General features: G+C 41.1%; 1 protein-coding gene across 3 annotated transcripts in view; it reads right to left on the reverse strand.

The window, feature by feature from the left end:
* ksr2 (kinase suppressor of ras 2) overlaps positions 1 to 18,725 on the reverse strand; it is a 156,790-nt gene that overhangs the window by 68,813 nt on the left and 69,252 nt on the right. For all 3 annotated transcript variants that reach the window (XM_057833048.1, XM_057833049.1, XM_057833047.1), the window contains one exon: positions 9,824 to 10,008. In XM_057833048.1, the coding sequence (XP_057689031.1) occupies positions 9,824 to 10,008 (185 nt within the window). The remainder of the gene's footprint in view (positions 1 to 9,823; positions 10,009 to 18,725) is intronic.

Below are 18,725 nucleotides of genomic sequence, written 5' to 3' on the forward strand. Positions count from 1 at the left end.
AACAAATTGCGGAACGTTCTGTCCCAACACAAGAAACACGGGACACCAAGAGCCCCTTTGACACTGAGGTGGCAAAATCCACAACCCTCTTTGCCCTGACAACAGTAACTCCTGAATCCTCCTGTCCAATCCACAAACAGACAATAATCCTAAACAATGCCCAAGCACACCCTTCTGCCCACAGCCCGCCCCGCGAGAGCCTGCAAAGACACTGAATGTTCAACTAATCGTTTTCATTTTTCTAGGGAACGTTTTGTTGACTTGCAACATGGTGACCTTGGAACGAGTCTGCCTCTTTGCCTGAGTCTGTTTCTGTTTCGCCTTCCCGTTTAATCGCTGTCGACTTGAATAAATTGTTAACTCGTGCTTCGAAGCCTTCTTCCAGTTTTCAAAATGGAGTCAGTACAAGGGGTTAAGACTAAGGTGAACGCACGGAGTTTGGCCTTTTGACCAGGTTGTCGGCGGCCCGGATCGTTGGAACTGCACCAGCACGGGTCCGGCATTTCGGCTGGAGTGATTCCGGCAATCTGGCTAAAAGGTCAGATTTTGATTGCAACGCTGCATAACTAAAAATTTGTGGTTCTTTTCATGAATAGCAGCATTAAAAGGATGGATACCGAAACCCAGAGCCAATTGGTTAGGGGTTCCGACGCAAGAGGTGGTAACATTTCTTTGCTTGATTTCGGTGCCTTTTGACCACCTATTTCTTTCATGGCATCACTGATGCTACTGACATAGGCGGGGACTAATGTGTTAAATTTACTGTTACATTTACTAGTTACATTTACTTAAATTTTAGATACATGTACAGTACAGGTAGTCTCCGGGTTACGAACGAGTTCCGTTTCTACGCTGGCGACGTCAACTGAAATTCCGCGTAAGTCGGAATTAACCATTGAAGCACCCCAAAATAACTATCTAATAGCCATTTTGCCGTACGCAAAAAAAAAAAAAATTCATACGCCCCCCCCCCCCCAAAAAATACCATAAGGCAAAAGCCATTTTGACACATACCAAAAAAAAATTGCAATATGCCAAAAGCCATTTTGCCGTACGCAAAAAAAAATGTTACAAGCCCCAAAAAAGCTATACGGCCAAAGCCATATGCCAAAATAAGATTGCCATATGCCAAAAGCCATTCTGCCGTACACAAAAATATGTCATATGCCCAAAAAAGAAAAAATGCCATACGCCAAAAGCAATTGTGCCACATGCCCAAAAGAAAATTGCCATATGCCAAAAGCCATTTTGCCATACAAAAAAAGGCAAATGCCATTTGCCAAAAGCCATTTTGCTACATGCCAAAAAAAAAAAATGCCATACATCGAAAACCCTTTTTGCCACATGCCAAAAAAAAGCCATATGCCAAAAGCCATTTTGCTGTACGCAAAAAAAAATGTCATATGCCCAAAAAATGCTATATGCCAAAAACCATTTTGCTACATGCCAAAAAAAAAAGCCATATGCCAAAAGCCATTTGCCATACAAAAAAAAAATCCATAGGCCAAAAGCCATTTTGCCACATGCCAAAAAAATAAATAAAATGCCATATGCCAAAAGCCATTTTGCTGTGCGCAAAAAAATGTCATATGCCCAAAAAAATGCCATACGCCAAAAGCCATTTTGCCACATGCTAAAAAAATGCCCTACGCCAAAAGCCATTTTGCCACATGCCCAAAAAAATGCCATACGCCAAATGCCATTTTGCCAAATGCCAAATACCATTTTTTGTTCTCGCTGTCTCTCCACTGTTGGCATCTCTGGCAAAAATAAAGTCAATACATTGGTACCTCTATTTAAGAACGTCTCTACATACAGAATTTTCAGGTTAAGACACGCTTCAACGGGAAAATATTGCCTCTTGTTTAGAATGAAATTTCAGGATACAAAAGGCAAAAATACAGTATTGCTGGTAATCGCACCTCCCAGAGTTAACTGAATTTAAACTAGTTCTACCTGCTCTGCCATTGGCTATTGCCTAGCATTTCTGACATCCAATTGGCTAAGAGGGACCTCTACTGTATGATTGTATCCCAGCGTCCTCTTCACTTGCACTTTGTGTTCCAACAGCTTTACATGAGTGTATTAATTTTTTTTTTGTACATTATGCACAAATCTGATTTTAGGTTTATTATGTAATTATCTAATTGTAACATGTAATTGTTACGTTTTGATGCATTTTTGTACACCGTAAAAGCTATGTCTGAATTATGGGGAACTTGGAACGGATTAGGTCCTTTACATGCAAAACGTTTCTCTACTTACAGAATTTTCAAGTTAAGAAACTACTTCCAGAACCAATTAATTTCATATGTAAAGGTAGCACTGTATCGTAACTTGATTACTGTATGAGTACTATCGCCCTCTTGGATTGTCATTAACTCATCCCATGTGTTGGCGCAGATACCAAAACAGGTACAGGGGTTTTCACCTCCAATTGTCCACGTAAAAGGCCGGGACCTGCCTGGGGCGGCTGCCATTCATTTTGCATGACACACATAGTGGTCAAGAGCTAGCCAAACACAATTGTATACGTATGAAATTGGTTACGTGGGCTGTGATAAATGACAAATGTCGCCTCAATAACGTTCACAGCCCTCAGACTTAGTTAGCGTTTATGAGCAAAATCATCACTGAAGGCTGCAGGTGTGGAGTTTGCCTTGGAAGATGTCAAATCAACCATTTTCAATCAAAAATGATGGTTCGTTTTTTTTGTTTTTTGTTTTTTTTTAAAGACAAGAAATTGAAGACAGGCTTTACGCTGCATCTACGTCAGGGCCAAATGACAGGCATGATCCTCTACTAGTGTGAGCACTGAAAGATCCGATTTGAATCCTGCCCAACGGTCAGGAAAATGTTTGATTTTGATATGGATCGGCTATCTTTGGAGCAGCTATGCAGGCGGGCAAGCGGGAGAAAAATTCGAATATGGGCTCAGTTATATAGCACTTTTCTACCTTCAAGGTACACAGCTTCCTACTAATGACACAGTATCTGGGGCAATGAGAGGTTGCACAAGGAAACTGAGATGGTAACCAGGGTGGGGGAATTGAACCCTCAACCTCTGGGGTGAGGAGCGACTACTTCACCTCTGAGCTCATCGCTTAAAGTGAAAAAAAAAATGTACTGACTGAAACTTTTTTTTTGAAACACGGCAAAGACTGAACATGGGGGATGGGCAGTGGCGGACTTTTTTGGGGCCTAAGGCGAACATATCCATGGGCCCTCTTCATGGGTCAGGGGTTTAAAAGGTGAGAAGGGTGTGGAGGAAATACGTTCCGGTACACTAGGGCTATCTTAAACGACAAACTTTCTGATTAGTCAGCTGACTAGTTTTACGATTAGTCGACTAATCTAATAATTTTTTTTTTTTTTTTTTTTTTTTTTTTTTTTTGCTAATTTAGCAATTAAATTTTTGTTGACGCTTATTTATTCACTGAACCATTTTGGAACACTTACATTTTCATTAAAGTACAAGTAATCATGTAAATACCAATAATTAATCACAAATAAACAATGAGGTTAAATAGCATTTACGAGTGCAAAAGAATGGAAAGTCCACAGATTCAGAATACTGATTTTGCCTTTCCAACATTATTCAAAACAATTCTTTAAAAAAAATTCTAGCATTATTATTATAGTATACTACTATATATAATAGTAGTATAATAATTATAATAATTATTCATTGCCAATCATATTTGTCATAAAGAGTGTCATTTGAAAGCTATTCTGAGTGTAGAATCTGTATTCTGTAGTATTTTCTCAACATATTAGAATATTAATTCTTGAAGTATGTGGGATAAACTCCAGAAATCGTTATTTATATGACGAACATGACATGCTTTTATTTTGAAATGTTCACCGGCATTACGTTCGCTAAACCGCTACCCGAAAGCTTTACACTCCGTAAAAAAACATTCTTCGTCATTGCTTGTCGTGTCACTAATAGATTTAATTTTTTTTTTTCGTTAGCAAATGCTGTTAACCAGCTGTTGAGTGTTATTGTAAAAGTGATTGATCCTGTACTGCATTGTTTCGTCACAGGGTGTGCAGTAGTGTATTTTATGTTCGGTGTGAAGAAGAAGAAACTTAAAAGAGGCATTAGCGGCGTGTTCTCAACTTCTCCCTCACTGCACTTGGCTCTCATGGAGAGCACGTTCGCTCATGTGTTCGAAATAAACGAAATAAATAAACAAAGTCAGTTCAATAATAAAGTCAACGTGCAAAGTAGCAAGTGAATAGCGAGCTTAGTGGCGTGAAAAAAGCGGGAGCGCTAAGTGAAGCTAACGAACAGCTAGGCGGAGCCAAGCGACGCTAAACTCAGCTAAGCGAAGATAAACGGCGCTAAATGAAGCTAAGCGACTGATACTCAGTCCGTCGTCGTGGAGCAGTGCATTATAGTGCATGTGTGGGGGGGAGAGATAATATAAATGCGTCATTCAAATGGCTTTCTTTTTTGTTTTGTTATTTGTTTGTTTGGTATGCTGACAAAATTATACATGACGAATAGTTGGGGGTGCTGCTGGCTCCGGTGGCCCAAGCCCTTGCTCGTTGGGGCAAGGGCAGCTGGTTGGGGGCCCCCTAGTGGTTGGGGGCCTAAGGCGATCGCCTACTTCGCCTGAATAGTAGATCCGCCTATGGGGATGGGGATATTGCCGAGGTGGTATTCGAGTGGATAAATCAAGCTATTTTCATTTATCGGAGGTACTCTAGCTTGCGGTAAATTTAGTTTTCGATTCATTCCGCACGTTCCACAAAGTCGCTCGCTCAATCCAACCGGCCGTCGCTCGCTACCTCGACTCCCTCTCTTTAGATGGCGCCTCACTCAGCAATACAGTGGTATGAAAAAGTATGTGAACCTTTTGGAATTTCCTACATTTCTGCATAAAATCACCATCAGTTGTGATCTGATCTTTGTCAAAATCACACACACACAGATCACATTTCATGCTGATTTGATACAGAAATTCCAAAAGATACTTTTTCATACCACTGTATATTAAAAGTTTTCGGATGACGCTTTCCTTTGTGACCTCAAAATGGCTCCTGGGATATGGACATACAAGGTTTGATCCAGATGCCAGTGATATGCCAGACAATTCCAACTATACGAAGCATTTTGGAGTGGAATCAAACGTGTTGATGGCGTACAAGGTAGCTTTTGACAAATCAAGACTCCCTTCGGTGAGAAATCGGTTCTATTGACAGAGATCAAGATGACGAGGCGTCAACGGTCCGGGTGTGAAAATGAGCCGCGACCGAGAACAACGCGCTATTATTCTGCCTCATGCCCCTGACATTTATTTTATATTTTTTGTCTGACGGCGTTAAATCGGTAGCGATGCATCAGCCTTTTCCGTTTTCTTTGACTCGGGCTCCATTTATTCCTCCGTCCCCTGCCGTTTCGCTCGACTCCAGCGCTGTCTAATGGTTTCCATACCATTCCCGTAGAACGCATTATCCCTCGCAGAAGCAGCTCGCACGCCCGCCCGCCTGCCTCATTGTTCACTGGTGGCAATTTGCAGCGGGGGCCGTGCTTAAAGTCTAACCCCGGAAAGCGGAGATGGATTATGGAGATGAGCGTGATTACGCTACCGGGGAGAGGCTGACGACAATACAAAAAAGCAAAAAATAAATTGTCGCGGATGCAGCGAGGATGTTTCAAGACTCTTCCCAGTTGAAATGCTGGGTTGTTCGAAGACTAAATTGTTTCAAACAGGAATATTTAGTGTGTTGTAAACCAGACGTGTGCCGATTAGCGGTTTCAAGGTATACCGTGGTATAAAAACGTCAAGGTGTCAAAACGGCAAAAATTTTCCATCATGCCGTCCCTAAGGTATTAGCTATTTTTTATGTCCCAAAAATACATGGAGAAATCCTTCACTTGCAGCTGTAAGGCTCAACCCTCCCCCAACAGTTGTTGCTCAGTGTCAGTGAGTCAGCTGTGCTACACGATGGCTGGAGGAGGTGAAACTCTTGAATTTTTTTCCCCCATTGAAGAAAATGAAATTGCTGGTATGGGAATACTTCAGTTACAGGCGACCAAGGCTTAGAGGAGGAGGGCCAACCGACATGTATAACATGTTTGCGGAGGGTGTCTCGCGAGGAGGCAATACCTCCAATATGATTTTGCATTTATACAAAGTTAAAGGGGAGTAAACACTGTCATGAATGTTTCCCACCAGCAACGAGCGTTAACTTCAGCATGTTTAGTGTGTCTAGCGTCGGTATAACTTGTGGGGTTTTTATCTCTCCTGCAACAGTCTGTGTTGAGAAAGAGTGTGTCTAGATGTAAACATGATACGAGTCATACGCACATGCTTTTCATGGAAAATAGTTATTTTTATTCTGATGGTAATAATGTTGAGCTGTGGCAGTGGGTTCAGGCTCATGTAAAGGACTGCATTTATTTTAATTTAATGTATTTTTACTTTAACATTATACTCGTGTTCCAATTTGCTAACGTGTTTTGAAAACTAAAAATCCTGTTCAATGAAAAAAACTTTTTTTTTACCCAGATCTCTCAAAGTAACACATTTTAGTGCTGTAATTTCAAAACTGTTAAACCGTGATATTTTGGCTTCAGGTTATCATCCCGTCATAATATCATACCGGCACATTGTAAACCATTGTTGTTTTCGTTGACAATGACTAGAATGAAAATTTGGTCTTTTTTTTTTCATGATGACATGATGATGACGAGCAACAAACGAGTCTGGGGGAGATTATAACATAACGGGACAAATGTCAGTTTTTGTCTGACGAGATGAAAATGTGCTATAGTTTGTGTCATATTTTCACAATGTGTGATATTTTCTTATTGTACATGTAGTCAGGCTGCATCGTAGCAGTGTTTGGTTGTGTCACTCATGTGACGTGCTGCAGCACACACACTCACCGGTGTCGTCTCCAGGCTTGCTTGTTTTGAAACTCACAGTAGGATTTGCTTTCTTACCTTGGCAAGAGAGAATATGCAATGTTGCTTTAATCGTTAATGTTAGGTTTTGTGTCGGTTTTCTCCTAGTGTGACTTGTCCCTGTGATTGCTCATTGATTTCACCTGCTGTGCCTCCTAGTGTATACTCCAACCTGCATCCTCCTGTGCTCACCTGTTCCCCGTTGTGTCGTTACCCCTTGTCTGTGTGTGTATATAAGCTCCCAGTTTCTTTTCACTCCTTGTTGCGTCATTGTCTATGTCAATGTCAATTTCAAGTCTCGTCCAAGCCCTCGTGTACCAGTCCCTCCGATTAAGTAAGTTTTGGTTTGAACATTGCCTTTTTGATCACCAGTCCTTTTGGTTGTACTTTGTGCTTTCGGTTAGTTGTTATTAAAACGTTTTCTGAGTTCACCGCCACCTGCCTTGCTGCTTTTTGTTTCCCTGCAATTGGGTCAACACCACCTGCCTTCCCGCGTTTCCCTGACAGTTAAAGGTCTGTGCTGAGTGATCATCAAGCATCAAACAAATCAAACAGTAAATGTAACTCGTAGCACTAGCCTAGCATTCGCATTAGCATTAGCATTAGCTTTAGCGTGGCAATCGTCCTCTTAAAAGTTAACAGTCTGTGTTGTCCAGGTCAGTGTAATTAATTGAAAACAATGTACAGTCATAGACTTCATAATGATATTGACGGGTAAGATTCGACCTTCAGTGCGCTACGCCTTCATGTAGGGTGGCATCCCACAATCCGCATCAGTTATTTGCAGTCGGTCGCAGCGACACATGCAGCGATCCAACACCGGATTTATGTTGAAAAAGTACAAAAGCTGTACCGCATACAAACAAGAAGGATTGTCTCAGGAGTGATTTGTTGGAGGATTCAAGATAAGTATTATATTTTCCGTACCATGCATGCCTTGTGAAACGTAGAAAAAAATCTATGGGAGAAATTAGCCGCTACAGCATTCTACAGTAAATGCTACCTGCACATTTTTTTTTGTTGTTGTTGCTTTTAACCAAGAATCGAGGCTCTTTTACGTCCCTATCTATACATAATTCAGGGACTGGAGCATTTATTCACAAGAATTGTCACCGGAAAAGCTCTGTTTACATATGGCGGCCGCCACATTGACTGACAGACTAGCATGGTACTTCAACATATTTACATAAATAAATGCTAACTACATGTTGTTGTTTTTTTGTTGTTGCTTTTAACCAAGAATCGAGACTGTTTCACGTCCATATCTATAAAGAATTCAGGGATTTAAGTACTTACTCACAAAGGTTTTCAACGAAAAATGCTCTTTGACTGTGATTCCACTCGGTCAGCTTTGACGGCCACGCCAACAATGCAGGCCCCCTATTAATTGGCCCCACGCCCCGTCAATATCATTATAAAGTTTATGGTACAGTTTTATGGCTGAGTGTGTTCGGTGATTTGTACATAACTTGGTAGCAGATTACATCTTGTTTTTATTAGTGATAGTGGTTCAGACAGACCTGCGCCTAATTTAGTGCTGATTGGAAACTGGTTTTGATTATAATAGTTTGCATACATTTATCACAACTTCTGTTGCTGTTTAATATTACTTGTAAACAGTGGCACAACAAATGTTGAGCAGTGATTTCACCAAATATGGGCGCGAGCCAGCAGGGGGTACCGTAGCAAGGAATCGCCAGTCCTAATTATCCTCATTCCCGTTTTTTTTTTTTTGTTTGTTTGTTTTTTTACCGACACTTTGAGATAGTTGATTAGAAAAGTCAATGGATTGTTGCCAACAAATTTGATTATTGATTTTTGCCGGCAGCTGTGAGCCGTCCCGTTTGGGAACTTTGGGTCCTTTTTTGCGTGTAATGTGGGGCTGCGTGGGTGCCAGTAATTAGAGCAAGAGAGAGACCGTTCATTGCTAAATGAAGCAGCAGGGCCGAGAAGGAAAGGTGGTATTTGCCATGTGGCAAAATGAATTCTGCCATGTGGCCTTTAATCAAAAGTTGTATTTGCCACATGGCATTTTTTTGCCATATGATAAAACAGATTTTGCCATGTGGCTTTTTTTCTTTTTTTTTTTTGCTATTGTGGCATTGTTTTGCGTTGTGGCAAAATTGATTTTGCCAGTTGCATGTCAATGCGCTGTAATGTAAAGTGTATGGCCCAAAATCACAACCACACGTTTTTCTGCCATTTAAAATGAATGCAAATTTTGGACATTCATAGCCGTCAATGGCTGACTTGCGTGTCAGTTGAATGTCAATGCGCTGTAATGGTAAGTGGATGGCTGAAAATCAAAGCCTCATGTTTTTCTGCCAATTGAAATGAATGGAAAATTTGGACGTTCATAGCCGTCAATGCCATAGCCTGACTTGAGTGTCAGTTGAATGTCAATGCGCTGTAAAGGTAAGTGTATGGCCAAAAATCACAGCCACGTGTTTTTCTGCCATTTAAAATGAATGGAAAATTTGGACATGCATAGCCGTCAATGGCACGGACATGCATGGCCTGCAAAACTGCCATATACCCAGAAACAAAATGCCATATACCCCTCCAAAAAATGCCACAAACCAAAATCCATTTTGCCACAAAGATTGGGGGGCGGGTGGGGACGCCATTTTTCATTTCTCATTCCCTAACAAGAATGGTTTTTAACACTACAACCTAAAATTTATGCAGGCGAATACTGCTTGAGTAGTCAACAAAAACTAGACGAAGACTAACCCATTTTGAAATGACAAAAATATGACTGAGATTAAGCAGTATTTTCGTCCCAAAGACTTAAAATAGAAATTAAAAGGGCTGCTAAAAACAACTGTGTCCCCCCCCCCCCCCCCCCCCCCCCCCAAAAGAGCTGCTTGTAGTCTACATGAATAAATAGAGAAGACGTCTCACTTGCAGAGGGCGTTTCAGCATGCACGGGTGGCGTGGAGGGTACGAAGGAAGGGAAAAAGAAGGATCTCAGGGAGCGCTCGGAGTGCAACGGTGAACGCTGGCTGGGTAGGTAGGTGGGTAAGTTCTCGCAGCTTCCCACACTGCTGTGGATCTTAAGGTTCAAGGGTTTGGTCTTCTTCTTGACTCTGAGGAAAACCACACACAGATAAACAAAAGGAGAACATGTTAATTGCTGGTGGAGCAGGCGCCCGTAATGACTTTGTGGTATCCCGTCCATCCTTCAGCACACAATCTACACCATTCGCAGTATTGCTGATGCACTGCTTCTCCTCCTGAGACGTTGGATAGTAAGCCAGAATTTCTTTAAACTCACTCTCTGTGGCCTCACCAAAAAACATCTGCACTTTTATCCCCCCGCCCATCATCAAAAATGTATGGGTTTTTTTTCAGCACATCATCATCTATATTAGTGGTTCTTAATCTTGCTAAAGGTACCGAACCCCAGGAGTTTCAAATGTGGATTCACCGAACCGTTCGGAATTAGATAATGAAAGCAATTTTTTTTCGAATTCAAAACCGATATATCTAAGCTAACAAGCTAGTAATTTAGCAAATTCCCATTCAAAATTCTCCTCATTTTGACGGCATGTTTTATAAACAGGTCAAAATTTGAGACCACGCTGCCCATTCGTCTGTTGTATTCCCTCATACCAAGTGCCAGTCAACCTTCCACTGAGCAAACCAGTTACTCCACTCATCAGTTTGAGGAATAGCAATTAAAAGAAATTGATTAAGCCTGTAAATTGGGAGCAAATCAGTCCAAAACATGGTCTAAAAAGCCACTTTGCCAGATTTCATCAACGTATTAAAATAGGGCTCTGCGTTTCTCTACCATCGCCGAACCCAGGTTAAGAACCACTGATCTATATGAACTGTTATCATTTCCTGTACTATAACCTATTGCATGAACATATTGGGCCAGAAAAATACACAAGAATTGTCAAATTCCGACTAGAAAAATCTCCAGAAATGATACATCACCCGTTCAAAGAGCATGAATGCCCTCTAGTGGAGGAAACATTTCCTACATGAAATTAAAACAATCTTAGTCCGCATGCGGCTCTTTAGCGCTGCCCTAGTGGCTCCTAGGAGAATTTTCAAAAATGTTTGAAAATGGAAAAAGATGGTTGAGGGACATATATTTTTTGTTTTGATATGGTTTCTGTAGGAGGACAAAAATGACACAAACATTCTTAACGTTTTCCAGTGCTGTAAAATGTGTAGAATAAATATTGAATTTCAACATTTCTGTCAACGAAGATTTGCGTCATAGCCTGTGGCAGGTGGCTACTGCAGACAAACCCGGCAGCCGAGTACCCAATTGGGAGTGAGAGAAAAAGTGTGATTCCATTACTTCTGAAGAACTTAGAGGAGTGCAAGAATAGGTTTAAGAAGTGGATTGCATCACCAAACTCCACTATGCTGCTGCATGTTTTGTTGCAACCCGGGAGATAATGAAGCGTGGAAAACCATTCACAGATGGTGAGTACATGAAGGAGACGTTCATCAACATATCAGAACACCTATTTGCAGACTTCAAAATCGAGATAATACAAAAAATCAAATACATGCCTCTCGCCCTAAGACAGTCAAGGAAAGGGCCATAAAAATGGCAGGCAACTTCACCAATCAGCAAATCAAGGACATTTCAGCGGCAGCATACTGTGTAACGAGTCGTGTGATGCGATCGATATCACCCATCGCTTTTATACAGGTACGTGAACTCTAATTATACACTTTAACTTTTCAAAAGGGTGCCGTTTTATTTTTTATAAATGTTATGCACGTTCTATTTTGTTGTTTTTTTGGAATATTCGAAATACAAATGACATCCAAATTTGGATGTCTTTTTTGCTTTTCTTCAATGTTATCAAAGCAATTAACATAATTGATTAATATTGTAATGAAGTTAAATTTGAGGCAGAATCGGACAACAACAAGTAGTCACGTGGTGTGTTATTCAGTATTGAAAGCACTGCTAGGAAAATAAACATTTATTCATGAAAGCTCATTATGTATTTATAGCCAATTAAGTCATTTTGACAGTAGGCTAATATAGATACATACAACATGTGTAGCTTTCATTATAATGCTTATATAAGGCTTTTAATTTGTTGCGGCTTGTCAAGTGCTTAAAAGCAGAGTTCAAGCTCGGCGCTAAAGCCGACATGACTGCCGACCTCCGTGCCACTTGCTCTTTGCTGACATAATTGATGCATTAATTCCGATTTGGGAGTCTTGACTGTTCAGACCGCCAGTCACGTTCTGAAAAAATGTGGCCATAGACGGATCTACTATTCAGGCAAAGTAGACGATCGCCTTAGGCCCCCAACCAGTAGGGGGCCCCCAACCAGCTGCCCTTGCCCCAATGAGCAACGGCTTGGGCCACAGGAGCTAGCAGCAGCCCCAACTATTCGTCATGTATAATTATGTCAGCATACCAAACAAACAAATAACAAAACAAAAAAGAAAGCCATTTGAATGCTGCATTTATATTATCCCCCCCCCACACACACACACACACGCACGACAATGGACTGTTCCACGACGACGGACAGAGTATCAGTCGCTTAGCTTCATTTAGCGCTGTTTAGCATTGTTTAGCTCCGCTTAGCCGTTCGTTAGCTTCACTTAGCTCTCCCGCGGTTTTCACGCCACTAAGCTCGCTCTTTTTACAGCTCACTTGCTACTTTGCACGTCGGCTATGGTTTATGAACATGGTTGAACACATGAGCGAACGTGCTCTCCAAGAGAGCCAAAGTGCAGTGAGGGAGAAGTTGAGAACAGGCCTCTAACGCCTCTTTTAACTTTCATCTTCTTCTTCACACCGAACATAAAATACACTGTGGCGAAACAATGTAGTACAGTTCCAGTCAGTCATACAATAACACTCAACAGCTGGTTAACAGCAAAACATGTCATGTTCGTCATATAAATAATGATTTCTGGAGTCAATCCCACATACTTCAGAACTAATATTATAATATGTCGAGTAAATGCTACATAATACAGATTCTACACTAAGAATAGCTTTCAAATGACACTCTTCATGACAAATATGATTGGCAATGAAGAATTATTATACTATTATTATATACAGTAGTATACTATTATAATATTGCCAGATTTTTTTTTTTTTTTTTAAGAATTGCCACGAATAATGTTGGAAAGGCAAAGTCAGTGTTCTGAATCTGTTTGCTTTCCATTCTTTTGCACTCGTAAATGCTATCAGCATTTAACCTCATTGTTTATTTGTGATTAATTATTGTTATTTAAATGATTATTTGTACTTTAATAAAGAATTTAAGTGTTCCAAAATAGTTTTGTGAATTAATAAGCGTCAACAAAAATTTCATTGCTAAATTAGTAAAAAAAAAAATGTTTTTAAAGAAATTATTAGATTATTCGATTAATCGTAAAACTAGTCGGCTGACTAATCAGGAGAAACTTTGTCGTTTAGGACAGCCCTAGAGTACCAGAACAGTACCAGAACATATTTCCTCTACACCCTTCTCACCTTTTTAACCCCTGACCAATGAAGAGGGCCCATGGATATGTTCACCTTAGGCCCCAAAATTGCCAAGTCTGCCACTGAATGTGGCACAGATCGGATTTGAAATGGTCCACTTCTATGCGACTCGTCCCGTTCAGACCGTCAAGTTAATGCCTGACTCGAGTCTGAAAGACACGAAAAAATCGGACTCGTGCATTAAGACCTGTAGTATGAACCTAGCCATAGTCTCTCCAGCGTGTCATGGGTCGTCCACGGGTCCTCCCGCCGGTGGGACATGTCCAGAACACCTCTCCGGGGAGGCGTCCAGGAGGCATCCGAACCAGATGCCCGAGAGGAGGAGCGGCTCGACACCGAGACCCTCCCAGATGACCGAGCTCCTCACCCTAGCTCTAAGGGAGAGCCCGGACACCTGCGGAAACTTATTTCGGCCGCTTGTATCCAGGATCTTGTCCTTTTGGTCACGACCCACAGCTTGTGACCATAGGTGAGGGTAGGAACGTAGATCGACTGGTAAATTGAGAGCTTTGCCTTTCAGCTCAGCTCCTTCTACAGGGTCCCCCCAAGATTGATAAATCTAAATTCAAGACTTTTAAGACGTTTTTAATGCCATTTCAACTGAAAATTAATACTTTTCCCGCACCCATTATTTAAATATTGAGTCATATTAAAAAAATAAAGCACTGAACATCAAATTTAACCTCAATTACTAAGTGTGTTTAAACAAAAAAAAAAAAATGCACATTTTCTGACGATACAATTAAAACACATTTAAATATAAGGTCTTTCAGATTTTTTTTCCCCAGGATAAAATGGATTTTACACTATTTTTGTAAAGCAACTTCAGAAATTACATTTGCAATACAACAGGTTTCCCTTTTAACAGGACCTAGTCAAGGTGGTAGGTTGGTGATTGTCAAGTTGGTCACCTTAACTGTAAAGTGCTTGGGAAAATCTTGCAATTGGCAGTGAAAGTAAAAAACAGCCACTAAATGGCAGTAGTTTACCATTAATTACCACAAAATAAAAAAGCTACACATGACCATTTCCCTTGGTAATTGTTTTTTTCTAATCACATTACAAGAAGTATACAAAACACATGTTAATCCTTTGTTAGCTATTGAAGACATTTCTTTTAATCAGATAGAGAAAATCCATACTCTTATTCAATCAAGAAAAACATTTAAATATACCAGGAGGTGTTTTACTATCACCGACATTATAATTTGCCTATCACCATGCCATGATATTCAGATCAACGTTAGCCCGCACTCGTTCCAATAATAGTGTTGTGTATCTGAGGGTGATGGTGGATCTACGTCTCCGGTTTATCCATGCTAAAACTAGTGCACCTGCCAATACCCCATTGAACATGGCTAACTCTTGAGTTAAAACTACGAAATTCACATTCATTCGAAAGGCAAACCGTGCAGAAATACATTATTGCATCTAACACATTTTAATTGGAGGAATCTGCAACTTACTTTGAAATGTTAAGCAGGTCCACTGCCTTCGCATGACCCATAAACTGCGACCCAAAGTATCTGGATGCGACTTGGTCGCCGATCCAATACCTCACATGCTGGTCCAACAGTTTGGACTTGGTTGTCTTGTTGAGGCTTTCGTCGAACATAACAACTAAGGCATCTGAGCAGTTCCTTACGTTAGCACACAGTACTGTGCGATTGCCTGCTGTTGTGATGTTGCAGCGCGCACGCACGAGGCGCATTATGATTTGTAGTGCAGCGCATCGTAAAAATCTACGCGTCATCTTCGTTATGGATTAAAAAAAAAAAAAAAAACTTCATCACGGATATAATTTAGGTTGCACTGAGATGTTCTTCAAAATTAAAACCACGGTGAAAAAATTCCAGACTTACGACAGCTAATTTAATACTTTTAATACCTTTAATCATGGAAAACTAAATTCAATGCTTTTTTTAATACTTTTAATAACCCGCGGGTACCCTGTTCTAAACCACTACGAACCGGTGCAGCGTCTGCAGTGATGAGGACTCTGCAACGATCTGCCTGTCGATATTCCGCTCCCACAAATGGAGTCAGTTTTCCCTTGCCCGGACGCAGGTTACCGGGGCCCCCCTCTGGAGCCAGGCCTAGAAGTGTCGCTCGAAGGCAAGTGTCTGTTGGCCAGGCCTGTTTCCACGGGGAACGGCCAGGCACAACCAGGGCCGGCCCAGCCTATACGCAGACTATGCAGCTGCTTAGGGCCCCTGACCACTAGGGGGCCCCCAATCTGGCAATTGTTTATTATTATATATGTTTATTTATTAATTTATATTCTATTTTGTTTACTACTGTTTGCTTTATTTGACTATTGTGAGTTCTGATACTTAATTTCAAGCTTAAAAAAAAGTTCTTCCTTAACCTCTTTTCCTCTTTTAGAAAAAGGTTTGGCGCTATCTACTGTAAGTACTGACAATCATTTGGGGTGAGAAGTTTGAAGTATGCAGTGCAACAAAATCTGATTAATATAAAAAATATGGACGTATGGGTTGGATTGCATGTATGGGTTTCACTGGGTTACTGTGAAGAAATGGTGTGCCAAAAATATGGGCCCCTTGGCATTATTTTGCTTAGGGCCCCCAAATGGCCTGGGCACAACCCGAAAAGGAAATGTGGGTCCCCCTTCCCATGGGCTAAACAAATCCTCGAAGCAGCAAAATTTGATTCGAAGCTATCTTCTAATCAAATTACGCGAGTTCAGGAATTACTCATTGCAGCACTATAATATGGGCGATCATATGCAGCCAATGTAATAGGATAACTTATGTTCACTAAGTGATTACGCTTCTTATAAAGGCGGACCAATATAATGGTCAGCCAATAATATATATAATTTACATTTGAGAGAATTTTAAACATATTTATTTCTGCCCGGCTGATGGAAAATATCCTTGAGTAAACACACACACAGACTCATTCAGAATCCTTTTCCTAAGTTGGGAACCTTGTGACTTTATTCATCATCAAGAAACATTCAAAGGAAAGGCAGCCCGAAAAAAGTGACAGACGACTGAGTCACGCAATTAAAGCGAGGAAGCGGCACCAGCCTCCGGGTTAGCGGTTAGCGCTCCTCCGTTAGCCGCCTTTGTCAGCGATTCCGATTAGGCCACTTACATGTGTCTTTCAATGCCGACGAAAGACTCCATGAAAGGCTTTTCATCATCCTCCTCCTCCTCGGATGGAACGCAGACGTGAAAAGGAGGCGAAAGGACTCCCCATTTTTCTACTTGTTCGGGTCCCTCCCAAAGCCATTAGGGAGTCTATTCAGCTTGGAGGAGGACTTAAGAGGCAGATTGCAGACTGCGGACGCACACAAAGACATCGACGACAACCAGAAGACAAGAGTGTGTGGTGTGACAAGGCCGCAAGAGTGAGTGGGAGAATGATATATATTAAAGGAATTAAATGTGACCTGACTGCGTCTGTGTCTTATTATTGTTACTGTTAACTCATTTATCACTGTAATGAGGATTTCATCAACTAAATTGTCTTGCTTCAATCAAAGTGTCTTAATTGGCTCCTTATATAACCGTGAGTTGTCGCCATGACAACTGAGGAGCCAAATGGAAAAACAAAAGAATCGAAGACATGCTATGATTGGGCAAATGACTCCAGTCACACAAAACGATTACTGCGCGCATCCTACGTAATGGTGTTGAAAATAAGAACAGTCCGGTGTGACTTACCAGATGAATCCAGGTTTTCAGGATCTTTTTTAATGCTACATGGCAAACAAGGAGTTGCGGTAGATTCACGATAGGTTATACACTCAAAAGGCTGTACAATTGGGCAATTACTTGAAAGGGCTGTGTTAAAATTATAATAATAATAATAAGGGTCTGATGTTCTTTGTTTCGAAGATTTACAACCCCTAGCAAAAAGTATGGAATCACCAGTCTTGGACGAGCACTCACTCATGTAGAACAAACTCAGATTAAAACAAAAAACTTGAAAAAATAACAAATTACTTCAACAGCCCCATATCATCAAGGACTGAAGGAATTTTGATGTTTTCTTCAGGCAGTCATCTTTGTAAATCTCACTGGAACAGGACCAAACAAAAGTTCCAGCATCATCACCTTGTCAAGAGTCAAGAATCTGCATTGGACAAGGTGTCAAGAGTCAAGAATCTGCATTGGATGCATTTTGTGAGTGTGAATGGGAATGACTAACGAGAACCTCAATGCTCACAAAAGATATGCTGATTAGAGTCAGATGACCCTTCTCAGGATACAAAAGTGTGTTAAAGCTGCCCTGCACACTAAAAAACACACACTGGGTAAGAATTGTCTTGATGAGAAGCATTGTCTGATGTGCATCATGGCTCAGTGAGAAGAGCTGTCTGAAGACCTGCAATCAAGGATTGTTGATTTGTATAAAGCTGGGAAAGGATACAAAAGCATCTTTAAAAGTCTGGATGTTCATCAATCGACAGTCAGAAAAGTTGTCTACAAATGGAGAGGGTTTGGCACTGTTGCTTCTCTCCCAAGGAGTGGCTGTCCACCAAAGATCACGCCAAGAGTTCAGCGCAGATTACTCAGAGAGGGGAAAAAAAGAACCCTAGAGTGTCTGCTCAAGACTTACAGAAATCACTGGAACAGTCCAATCTCTCTGTGGACACATCAACTATATGTAAAACAATGGCCAAGAATTGTGTTCATGAGAGGACTCCACGGAGGAAGCCACTGCTGTCTAAAAAAAACAAAAAAAAACATTGTTGCTGGTTTAATGTTCGCAAAAAGGCAATTGGACACTCCACAGGAGTTGTGGCAAAGCATTTTGTGGACTGATGAAACTAAAGTTGAATTGTTTGGGAAGAACACACAGCGTCATCGATGGAGGAAAAATGGAACAGCTCACCAACATCAACACCTCATCCCGACCGTGAAGCATGGTGGAGAGGGCATCATGATTTGGGGCTGTTTGGCTACCTCAGGGCCTGGACAACTTGCAAGCATTAATGGAAGAATGAATTCAAAAGTTTTGCAGGAACACCTGAGGCCGTCTGTCAGACAGTTCGAGCTCAAAAGAGGATGGATGCTGCAAGACAATAGCCACGTTTACATGCTGACTTTTATTCATACCGATTCAAATCATTCCGAATGGAAATTTCAGATCAGCTGTTTACATGTCACTTCATCTATTCCGATCCAGCGTTTACATGTGACTGCCTTTATTCCGAAAGGACGTTTGACAACTGCCGTCTGACATGCGCAGATTAATCAAAACAAAGCGTCACGTTGCAAAACATGGAGATCGATCGTCGGAGTGCTGCTGTTTTAACTTTAACCCACTTGTTGTGTTTGT

This window comes from Corythoichthys intestinalis, chromosome 3 (assembly GCF_030265065.1).
Source record: "Corythoichthys intestinalis isolate RoL2023-P3 chromosome 3, ASM3026506v1, whole genome shotgun sequence".
Taxonomy (NCBI): Eukaryota; Metazoa; Chordata; class Actinopteri; order Syngnathiformes; family Syngnathidae; genus Corythoichthys; species Corythoichthys intestinalis.